This window comes from Poromitra crassiceps (genome assembly GCF_964638095.1).
Source record: "Poromitra crassiceps genome assembly, chromosome: 2".
Taxonomy (NCBI): Eukaryota; Metazoa; Chordata; class Actinopteri; order Beryciformes; family Melamphaidae; genus Poromitra; species Poromitra crassiceps.
The window spans coordinates 92,878,033-92,890,817 of NC_139624.1; the positions used below are offsets into that span (position 1 = coordinate 92,878,033).

At 42.2% G+C, this 12,785-nt stretch overlaps 1 protein-coding gene across 1 annotated transcript in view; it reads left to right on the top strand.

The window, feature by feature from the left end:
• The window catches only part of itprid1 (ITPR interacting domain containing 1), a gene marked incomplete at its 5' end in the record, with an annotated part of 144,329 nt that overhangs the window by 21,499 nt on the left and 110,045 nt on the right, over window positions 1–12,785 (top strand). The window contains one exon of the mRNA XM_083631848.1: window positions 2,652–2,705. Coding sequence (XP_083487974.1) covers window positions 2,652–2,705 — 54 coding nt within the window. The remainder of the gene's footprint in view (window positions 1–2,651; window positions 2,706–12,785) is intronic.

Genomic DNA, 12,785 nt, shown 5'->3' on the forward strand with positions numbered 1-12,785 from the left:
GATTTAAACAGGTAGAAACACTGACTGGAGGGGGGATTTAAACAAGTAGAAACACTGACTGGAGGGGGGATTTAAACAAGTAGAAACACTGACTGGAGGGGGGATTTAAACAGGTAGAAACACTGACTGGAGGGGGGATTTAAACAAGTAGAAACACTGACTGGAGGGGGGATTTAAACAAGTAGAAACACTGACTGGAGGGGGATTTAAACAAGTAGAAACACTGACTGGAGGGTGGATTTAAACAAGTAGAAACACTGACTGGAGGGGGGATTTAAACAAGTAGAAACACTGACTGGAGGGGGATTTAAACAAGTGGAAACACTGACTGGAGGGGGGATTTAAACAAGTAGAAACACTGACTGGAGGGGGATTTAAACAAGTAGAAACACTGACTGGAGGGGGATTTAAACAAGTAGAAACACTGACTGGAGGGGGATTTAAACAAGTAGAAACACTGACTGGAGGGGGATTTAAACAAGTAGAAACACTGACTGGAGGGGGGATTTAAACAAGTAGAAACACTGACTGGAGGGGGATTTAAACAAGTGGAAACACTGACTGGAGGGGGGATTTAAACAAGTAGAAACACTGACTGGAGGGGGATTTAAACAAGTGGAAACACTGACTGGAGGGGGGATTTAAACAAGTAGAAACACTGACTGGAGGGGGATTTAAACAGGTAGAAACACTGAGGGGGATTTAAACAGGTAGAAACATTGCCATGTGAAAAGGTTACAGTATAAGTAAGTATAAGTAAATCATCAGTTAGGGTCAGGGTTACGGCTATAGGCGCTTTTTTTGGGGTTAAGTTTAGGCAACTAAAACAATTTGGTAAAGGTTTGATTGTATTTTTAGTCATGGCAAAATAAGAAAATCTCTGGAAAAGTTGAGTTGGGAATTGGTCGTTGGAGTCGAGACGAGCAATGTCAAACTACTGCCTGTTATACTCATATCATCTTCTCTCACGTTTTGGGCATGAAGCATGTTATCTGCATTTGAAACATTGCACTCATTTCTCAACACTTACTGTAAGGATTGGACATGTTGATTCTGACCAGCACTCATTTCTCAACACTTACTGTAAGGATTGGACATGTTGATTCTGACCAAACATCTCCAACAAGGACAGACAGCCATGGCACGCCAAACAAACATCTGTGTTATACGAAAATAATCCAGGAGGTCTTGCTTGAAAGTCTTCCTTTGTGGCCATTGTTGCCATTGTGACAATATTTCTAAAACAGACAGATTTGTAGATGTGTTCACTATTAGGACATATAAAATAAATCAGATTGCCAATTGTAACACTACCTTCCTGGTGTATCGTCTTGAATGTCAATGCGGGCTCTTTTATGGGTGCCATGGCACGAGTCCGATACCTCACGAGTCCGACACCTCACGAGTCCGAAAAAAGAGGCATTATATTCCCCGTTTTTCACTAACCCAAAACCTAACCTCTCCCACCCCCACGCCTAAACCTAACCTCCCCGAGACCCTAACCCAAAACCTAACCTCTCCCACCCCCACGCCTAAACCTAACCTCCCCCAGACCCTAACCCAAATTCGGACTCGTGAGGTGTCGGACTAGGGGGCAGTCCCCCTTTTATGTGGGGAGAACAAAAAGGAGATTCAAAGACAGACTTGGGGAACACAAAACTGATATTCGCACAAAAAATCCAAACTATCCTATGGCCATTCATTATAATGATGCGGGACATGGAAACCCCTCCTCTCTGAAAGCTGTTGCCCTTGAGGTTATCCCCTCTAACATAAGAGGTGGCGACAGACTAAAGAAACTCCTCCAATGGGAAACCTTTTGGATTCTGACCTTACAAGCCACAAAATCTCCAGGCCTAAATGATGAAATTGACTTTCTGCCATTCCCCTGAGTCCAAATTCAGTTCTTCTATTCTTTGGTGCTTATCTATAAATTATATGTGCATCTATACCCAGTAATTGATCTATATAATGTTATGGTTTTCTGCCTCAAGCACATTGCAAGTTAACCTGACATACTTTGGCTGTACTTGTCTTTTTGATTGCTTGCTCTATTTCCGTCACTGCACAGGTGACTAGACAAATTATCATTTGGCCTAGAACTCTTTTTTGCTTTTTGCATACTACAAGTCTTACTGTGTATGCACCTAACCCTTTCTTCATGTTACTTTTGTCTTCCTTGAGACTAATTGAAATTGCATTAGTTGGATATCTTCGGTATCTGATTTAGAACCTTGAAATCTATTGGGATTGTTCCCCTTTTCAGTAATTACTGAATGTATCTAGACTATATCACTTTTTGCTATTATATTTGCACTTGTTTTTTTGTTCACATCTTTGATATGTTTGTATGTAACCTTTAACCCATGCTCTTTGGCACCATCTTTTGGCCCCAAGGCCTCATGTGCTGGGTGGAGTGCATCAAAACCTGGGGGCTGATTTCAAGCAAGACCTCCTGGATTCTGTTTGTCTAATACTATTCACCTGCCCCACTAATGAGCACCGGTCGGATGAGCCATCAGATCCATGCAGCGCTTCCCTCTTCTGCTGTAAACATCTGTGTTTGTTGTAGGATGTTAGGCTGCTCAAATCATGTTGTTTGTTGTGAAGTGTTCTAAGTGCCATGTTGTTGTGTCCTTGGTCCTTTGCAGAGCCTCTGAGGAGAAACCCCAGCAGTGAGGATGACCTAGCCCTGGGTGTGGAAGGTAAATAGCCTCCTGGCCTAGATTGTATGGTGCCATTCTCAGCAGGAATGCTTTACAGACTACAGTTAACAGCTTCTGCACGTTTGTAAAACATCCAAATGTTGTGGCCACTAGGGGCTGAGGCATCTATATGAGCAGCGCCGCTGCTGGCCATTTGGGTGCCCTAAGCATAAATGTTTTCGTTGTGCCCCCAACCCCTCCCAAGAAAAATTCACAAATGCAATCTTGTGTGTGTGTGTGTGTGTGTGTGTGTGTGTGTGTGTGTTGAGAAATCTGGTAATAGTAATTTCGTTATGTTTTACTTGAGATGCCTTAATTATTTCATGTTACAAGCAGAGGCGCTTTATTTTGAACCTCCAAGAAGGAAATATCTGCCGTATACAGGGAAGTAGCTTAACTACGAAAATAGTGTCTTGCAAGATGGACTGAAAAGTCAGCTGTTTCAGTGTTGCCAACTTAGCGCTAACCTAACCTAGCGCCTTTATTTCCAAAATGTGCCTAGCGCCAAATCTGGCTACTTTTTCTGACCAGGGCAAGCAATGTACAGTGGTCTGCAGAACTGGGAGGGCCCAACGCTGCGGCGTTGCAGCGGCCTCCCGTGGCCTCCCGTGGCCTGCCGCGGCTTCCCGGAGTATTTTTTTTCACCAGCAGCTGCAGTGCGCAAAAGAGCCGCCAGGTGGCACGTGTGAGCAGTCTCTACAGGCGGAAGTCACCTGTGCGTTCGTTCCAAACATTTCCATCTTTGAAGCACCTCAAAGACAGAGTGACTTGTAACGTTACAATAATTCAAGGTGAGTGAGTTTCAATTCATGTTAAGGTTAATGTTCAAACACCAGCTGTTTGCATATTTCTCAGAAAGCTATAACTTTTTACACATACAGCCATGGGGTGTATATAAACCCCTCGCAAATACTGCATGATATAGTGAAGTGGGGGAAGTTTGACCATAACAACATTGCACGCGGTTTCTTTACCAAAATGCTTTGCATTGCAGATTGAATAATAAAAAAGGCAAACTGGTCAACGTGACGCGAGGGGGACGTGCGGGCAGCATTAAACGAACGCACCCAAGTATGTTAGAGAAGCAGTATAGCGGAGGGGAGGCGGACCTCTGAGCCTTCCTCATCGGACCATCGTGATTAATTACCTGTTTGAATTACAAATTTGCAGATTTAATCGTAAAAAAGGCCAATTCCACTCAACGTAACGCTCGTGGGAGGTGCAAGCGTTGTTGAACAAGCGCACCCTAAGTAGCCTACAGTGTCAGTGCAGTTCAGACTGGGGAGGCGGACTAGCAGATTCAGCAGAAGTAATTTGTGTTGTGGAAAATGTTTTTCACATTCTTTCCTGTTTTAAACCCAATGTGAGTAATGAACAGGTCTTCAACTGTGAATTCAACTCGCCTATTTGCATGAAGTCGCTTCCATTACATCCATGCTGCTGCTGTGTTTATCTCTCTCCAATAGCGTTAGGTTCAAAGCCACACGATAACTAACGTTATCCGCCAGTAATTCTCCCTGTTTTCTGCCAGCAACACACACGTTGTTGGTCAGGATCTGTATCGTTAACGTTATTTGTTTTGGCCTTTCAATATTACTGGTAGTGATATAGTGCTTAGTTCAGCCGCTTGACTGTACTTATTAGTAGCCTATCCAGTGGTGTCTCTCATGCAGAGATCAGCTGTCAGGTTGTGAACGTGCAGCGTCGCAGCCAAACAGTATCGCAGCTACTTCATAAACCAATTAATGAATTCATAAATACCACCGCAATGGCTATTTGGTTGACATCGCACCCTCGCAACCCTAATCACATATATTATTTTGTTGTTGTTTTTCAGGACAACCCTCCCTTGCTGACGAGCCTTCAGTGAGACAAAGTCCTCCACCCTCCAAGCTACTGTACTGTACTTGCCGTGCTGGGACCAGACGAGAGCATTTTCAAGAATAAAAGTTGAAACAAACAATACTCATTGACAGAACAGAACAGAAGGCAATCATTTGATCTGAAACACTGCAATATCATATCACTGAGCTTAAAGAAAGGCTCAACAGTGTGAATGAATGAAATATAAAACACGTACTGCTGCTAAATTAAATTGCAGCCACTGTACATTACACATAACCTCTGTTAATATGTATGCTGTTAATTAACAGTCTATAGTGGTTCTTGCTGAAACGCGTACGTTGTTGCAGTGTTTGAAACAGGAATAAAACCCTCAAAGGACATTTTTTGAGTGCTAGATCCTTCTCTCTGCTGCCCTATGGAAAGCTTTTTTATCCGGTGAGCTTCAGTTGATAGCTGCTTTGAACATTGTGAATAGCAATGCCCTTCCCCCCAGTCCTTTGTTTTGCTAATTCACCCTGCCACCCTGCAGACACTGAGAAGGTTTTTGTTTTAGAACAGGTTTTCAACGTGACGCGTTTTCTATACACAAACTGGATTTCCCCTGTTTCCCATATAAGTAAAATAGCCTAACAATAAGATATAGCCTAGGCTACAGTAGGACAATTTGAACAAACGGTGACTAATCTGCATGGCATTCCATCAGTGAAACATGATTTTATTGAACAGAAGAGGCTGGTTGGCCACAATAGGGTGTAATATTGACACTGGAAATAATGTAGCCCATGTGTTTTTTTTGTAACTTTATTTTTAAGGTTTTTGTTTTAGAACAGAGTGCATCATTTTCCAACATTTCTCCACATGAGTGACAGTTTTACAAATGCAAACTCACAAAAAAAAAAAAAAAAAACATTCAGGTCATCATGATGGGTGTTACAGATCAATTCTTAGTTTTTTAATAGTTAGCTTTGTGTTAAGTTATGTTGTTCGGTTACTTGTTCCAATCAGCTTCAGAGAGAGAGAGAAGAATAGAGCGAAAAATAGAGAGAAAAAATGGAATGAGACATGCATGTATAATATATAATACATTCAATGTGAAAATACACATGGGCCTTCCTCAGCGTTGGTCTTTGACTGAAACGTTCATTGCTGCTGCCCAGGTACATGAGGAAATAAATCAACAAAAAGACATTTGGAGTGCTGGCTTTTCTCTTGTTCATATCTCGTGCTTGCCCTGCACCCAGTGAGTTTTTAAATATTTTCGAGTGTGCTTGCAACCTGACTTTCTACTTAATATTTCTAGTGTGGACATAGGAGGTTGTTGTACAGAATTGTTAAGTCGTGTCAAAATAAAACTTCTAAGTTGAAAATACTTGAAAAGGTGCCTTTCTGGCTTCACTTTCAGCTATTCAAAACCCAGTATTAATTTGATCTCTGAGATTATTTTTAACCAGTAATCTTGGATTGCTGGGCATTTCCAAAATATGTGATAGTGATCAGCCATTGAATTATTGCATTTTCTCCAGCAATTACCGGATTCTGGTCTATCGTTCTGTAAATATTTTCTTATTGGAGTAATAAAAAAATCTGATAAGGTTCTTCCATGAAAATTCTCTCCATTGAGCCCATGTGGTTTTAAGGAATGGATTGAGCTGATGACAAGAATGGCAACTTGAATTTGAGGTCTTCATACTTTTCCTCCGTCATGTTCATGAAGTAGGTTGATGGATGTCTGTAGCAATCATGTCATGCTGTCTGACTCAGCTGCTTCTGCTCAGTTGAACATGGAGCTGTACGATGCTGTGATTTACTGAAAAAGAAATTAAATTATTATTATTATTACTACCTACAAAATAATAACAAGCCCATACATCATCTTCTTTCTGTTAGCAACCGAAGCAGTTTGTTTACAAACAACCTGATCTTTATGGAACCTATGTTAAGTCCCACTATAAACCATTATCTGTCGTCGTTTCACGTTTTACTGAAAAATGCTGCCACCAGATTAAAGAAAAGACCCTGTGTGATGTTGACTGATGTGTTTTTTTAATGTAATGTGCGCGTTAGTTTTGCTAATTCCCTGATTGAAAAACAGCATGGCTCAGACGACAAGCTAGCTCCATATGCAGCTCCAGTCCAAAACAGAGCTATCTACTGTAGATTGATTAGCGTTACTGTAGCTACACCATGATGCATGACCGCGCATCAGTCAATATCACATAGGCCTAAATGTTTTCTTTAATCTGGTGGGAAAAAAATGCAATCAAAGTTAAAACGACACAGATATTATGGTTTACACGGGACTTAGATTTAGCTCCCATTAGCCATGTTCGCTAGCCACTTCACTTTATGGCTACTACCCTCCATAAGCAGACTACAGGCATCAGATAGGCTACCAAATAGCCTACCAACAGCACAGAACCATGTTCCTTGAGGAAGCGATTAGCGGTACCATGGGGTTAATCACTGTTAACGTTACACATTCAGTTGCAGTTATCTAACGGTGGCATGGCAAGCCTTAGCAAACTCCCTAATGTTAGCGTATGATGCTAACGTTAGCTAACACAGGCCTGCTGTAGGCGACAATCTCATAATCTCCTGGCGGAGATAATAATAACAAGCCCATACATCATCTTATTTCTGTTAGGCTACTACCATAAGCAGAAATGATGTCTTACCTTCACTGTTGTGTTACAAATTTGATGGATGAGTACACACTGTAGCCTATTTCCACAGCGCTGCGTGGCATAACATACTATTATTTATTTATTTATTTACCGGTATTAACGTTAGACAGCCTTCTTCTTCTTTGGTTCACTCCAGGCACTTCCTGTTGAGACAGGACCACTCTGCCATTTTAACCGTGTTGTGGTCACACAGTGTATCGTTTCTCAGGTGATTCAGCAGATTCAGGTGATATGCTGCCACCTAGCGTCTAATAAATATTACTGCAGCCTAATTGTTTTCATCAAAGCGGCACACCGCGGGAAAAGGCAACGCCACCTCCCCCCAACTCTGCAGACCTCTGTAAATGTGTTGAATTGAATGGATTTTTCTTCAGTGGAGCACCTTTCCTCCACTGAGAGAGCAGCAGGATAGGGTTTACTTATCATTATAGAGCAAGATGATCGCTTCCACTACACAACACTGTATTTACGTAGGCTACGTTACTTATTTGCGGGAATGAGAGGAATCTCGCACTTGTACTGATGTCTGGTGACCGAGGGAAACATGAGTTTGTTTACTGTGTCACATGTAGTTAACAAGGAGATCCCGAAATTTTATTTTAAGGGGGCACCGTGGCCAGTTCAAAAAGTTAATTTTAGAAGGGGCATTACCAAACTGTGGGGCATCCACCTCACTGTCTGTTTGACCGTGGTATTCCTGCTCTGGATGATGCCCTAGACTAGAGTCTAGGGCCTAGACGACACTTGGTGCCCTACGCTCAGTGCGTTGTGCGCGTGTAGGGAGCTGGGCGGCCCTGTATACGAGGGTCTGTCCATCTGTCTGACACCATGCACCATGCAATTGTGATGTCATTGGTGATGATGTGATCAGTGACTGATATCAGTGATGTCATCAGTGATGATGTCATCAGACCAATGTGAGACCATTTTCAAGCCCAGGGCCCTTTCTCAAATGCGAACTACGAACTTGTGTTCTTCGGGAGAACGTTCTTGCTAGTCGTTCTTGGAAGAAAGAACTTGCTAGGTCACAAGCACACATAACGCAATCTGGCTGCTGCGACTGATGACGTTTCACAGGGACACAATAACACAAGAACAGAAGAACCCATATTGAGAAAGGGCCCATGACTCTAATGATGGCTTAACCTTCCAGTGATTCCCAAAGGTGTGCCGCGGCACACTTGTGTTCAATGAGGCAATTCCAGGTGTGCTGTGGGATTTTGTGACAACCAGGGGTTAAATTGAGACAGCTACAGTATAGATTTATTATGAAACAACATAAAACTATGTCACTATTCTAACTGATAAACCTCAAAAGTGCGATTTTGGCTTTTCCAGACGAAAGCTGACCAACGAGAAAGAAACGTGGAGAGGTCGTCTTGCGTCGCGCAGTGAGAGAGATTCAAAGATGGCTGTTGTCACAGTCTTGCGACCAAAGAGAGCTTAGGACGAATTCATAAATTTAGGGTGACAGCTACGATGACGTCTGATAACAACCAATAGAAATGCTGCATAATCATATCAGTATAGATGCTAAATGCTAGAGGCTAATAAGTAGTCGATGTTACCTCAAAATTATCTCGCAAAATTGGCATCCCCATTTTGGCCTCTGATCCCTATCCACATTCTTTCCTCTCACTGTTCACTCAAAGCATGGCTTATTGTTGAACTGCCTTCTTTCCAAATATTGAACTCTCATTCATGGAATACTTATCAAATGAGGCAGTTGCTTTGTACCAGTTCTGCAGTTGTTTTGGATGACAGAACATATTTTATGTTCTGTTTTACATATGATCTCAATTATAAATGACTTGTTATCTGGTTGTTATGAATATCTGAATAAATAAATGATTATGAAAATGTCAACTTGTAAGGAAATGCTTGGGGCAGCTGTGGCAGTGCTATGCAAATTTGAGATGGAGCAATAGACCTGGCAAGCCCCACTCTTAAGCTGTTTATGATATGCAAGAAACACTTGCAAATAGATGGCAAACAAATTATAAACTTTAATATTTGTTCATGGTGATTAGTTAAAACGTTTGATTATGGGCTGCAAAAAGTTTTGTATGTGACTAGTAAATGATTCATGAATACTTACACATCGTTTATAACAGATGAGAAACATTGGAAAAGGGTTGTCCATAAATAATTTGAACTTTAGATTAGGTGCTGCAATGTCTGCAAACATAGTTATTATGATGATGATTATTATTAAATTGATGATGATTATTATTCAATTATGTTAATTATTAACAAGAAGTACAGAAGTTGATTATCAAGGATCATGCGTGGTTAATATGTTTCATCAATACTTAAACTATTTGTAGATCGTTTACTATACTTTAAGAACACTGCCGATTTTCAACCAGCTTTGTATCATTTCTGATATATGATTTTGTAATAATACAATGAAATGAAAATGGGCAGAGTATTCCTTTAAGGCCAGGCAGGATGTGTCAGAGAGACGGAGTTAAAGCAAGCAGGCGAGGAACGCTGCACGTCACCACAACACACTGTGAGACCTAAACACAATGAGGTGATCCTCACCAGCCCCTCTCTCTCTCTCTCTCTGTCTCTCCCTCTCTCTCTCTCACACACACACTGCTGTTGTGTTTGATGTTTTTAAGCAGTGCAGCCGCTTCTATAAGTGACATGTGTGTCCATCCGTTTTCACTGAGATTTGAAGAGCGCACCGAGAGGTGAGCACGAGATTTAGCCTATAGGCCCCTCCCCCCGCCTCTATAAGGAAAGTGGAGATGTAGTGCCGCGGCTCGAAGATGGTGAAATGGGTGAAACATGCACACACACAGTGCCGGGGGAAGGGGGAGAAGTATGGGTCCGACCTGTGCAAACCTGCACCGCTTTCTTCAACACCTGGGTGTGATTTTTATTGTGGTAATCCGCAAGATCCTCTTGAGTCTTTTTTATGAAAATGTGTCTCCATCTTTGTTGCTGAGCTACAGATTCAGCAATCTTCAATTAACATCTGGGCCATGACCGCTCCCAGGGCCGGCGCCAGGATGAAATGACTGAGGGGGCGGTTATAACTGGGGAGGGGGCTGATTTTTTTTTTTTTTTTTTTTTAAATATGATATTTTTATATCGTAAAACATATAGGTTATATACCCGCTATGCCTATTTCTGGACTTTTTTTTTTACCATAATAACCTCTGAAAAGCTCAATAACAACACAAGAAAGACTACTATTCAAAATCAAATAAAACATTTATTTCACAGCAGCAGATTAAGGCATTGGGGGCTCTATTCTCCCACAGGCCATCGGCGCTATTACGGGCCTTAACCGCAAAAAAACGTGCCTTGCGCCTGTTTCGGCAAGATAGCAATAGGCTTTAGGCTGCCAAATGCGCTTTAGGCCGAATGGGCGTGGCGCAGTCCCAAAGTGGGCGTGTCGGCGCTAAATACCAGCCTAGTTATATCTTGGGAGCTGGCCTACATTTAGCGCTTTGCGCTTTTGAAAAGCAGGCCTATTCTCTGCCTTCACTGCTTCTTCTCTGTCACCCTTCTCTCTCTCTCTCTCTGAGTTCCCAGCATGCATTGTGTTTCTTCATTTCGCTACTAAATAGCCACCAAATGAGCCAAAATAGATATAAAAGGTAGTTCTAAATTAATGTGTAATGGTAACACAGCCTGCCATTGTCAACATTTCAATATTGGACCAAATAAAACTTCGAAATGAAAACACCACCCTATGTGAAACATATATGTCCTCTTGAGCCTATATATACCCCTTGTGGAGTTAACGTGATTTAGAGAAGTAACAGCGGAACGCGCTTCGGAACGCGCTTCTAATGGCATCTGATATACTCTGATGTCCCTCCAATAACTTGGCCCTATTTCACATTTAGTTTTACAATAAAAACACATTTATGCAATGACTTGACATAATGTAGGGTATATTTATGTGCATCATCCTTCCTGCAGCAGGCGAGAGAAAATGATATCTTTCTGGACAAACTTTCACCAATCTAATAGGCTATATTTTTCTAGCTGATGCATAGAACATTATTTTCACTTTGATCTTGCTATAGTGTAGCGTATTTACATGCTTGCAGTATTGAAACTGCAGTTAGATTGCTTTGAGAAGCATAATAATATGGAATAATAGCCTATAATGCAGACAGACAGGCTGGATGAAGGGAGGGGGGGGGGGGCAGAGCGTTTGGCTTTCGTCTGGTTTTGCGGGATCACTGGAATTGGAGCTAAAAAGGCAAGCGTGCGATTCGTTTATTGCACTTATCCAATGAGCATGACGGTGCATAATTTTACGCCTAAAAGGCGTGATTGTAATGCTTTGGGCTGCATCTAGCGCCAGCACGACGATATCAAGTGCGCCTTTCCACGCCCACTGCTTTGATCTGCGCCTGCCGCTCGGCCTAGAAACTGCGCCGATGCAACGATAGGGGCCTAATAGAGCTGAGCTTTGCATAACGTGAAATGCGGGACCTGTCTGGAGCACTCTGTGTCTATATGAAAAGTCATAGAATAAACAATTGCTGCAAAAATCACAGCAAATAGCGCTTCCCTGCCAATTCTGAAACAACAGAGCTATGTTTATAGGGGGTAGCCTACATCAACTTAAAGCCCCATTCAGCAAGTTTTCCAAGTTTTGCTATTGGAGAAACTGCGCCCTCTGGGTGCAATAGTATCGATAACGATATCGCCGTTCAAAGTCAACAAAACACAGCGCCAGAAAGCTCTATGTACATGTTGTGACATCGGGTACTCACCACGTGATGAAATAATAATCCATAGTTCCGTGAAACATCATTTTCGTAGCAAATCCGAATCGAGTTACTTCCTTGTTTTCATGAAGACAGCGCTTCCGCTGTACAGCGCATGCGCGCATCTTTTTATTTTTATTTTTTATTGCCACAGGACATGGCAGACAACCTGCTTAGTCCCAGGGCTGGCCAATGGAGGGCGGTGTGGGATAAATAAAGTCGAGAGTCTCCCTATTACAAGTCAATCTACCATGTCCTATGACTAAAAAGCTCTTATATTACAGTAAAAAATGTCAAAAATCTTACTGATTGAAGCTTTAAACTGATCAAATTTGATGAAGACTGCAGAAACAGCAGCCGAAACATGTCAGGTGTCAGGATTGGAGTTAGACATGTGGATCTATTCGCGGGTAGTTGAGGGCCACGGGAAACTTGGTAAGTCTTGAGAAGCTGGGGTGTTGTGGAACTTGATGGCTGGGGCTGCACTGTTCGAGGTTTGGGAACGGTCGCAGAGATTGCAGAAGTTGCGGGTTGCAGAAGTTGCAGGTTGCAGAGGTTGCTGTGATCCTTGATGTGAGTTTATGAATCACTGGCGAGAGCCTGCCGGAACGGACCTTTATAGCATAAAAGAATATGACATCACATGTGTTATGACATCACCAGCGAGGCCATCGGAAGGCATGATTGAGACACTTATGAATCATGACATCATCAGTGATCGATGACATCATAGTAGGAATGACGACGTCAAAGTAGGAATGATGACGTCATCCTAACAGTACCCTCCCCTCAACGGACGCCACCTGGCG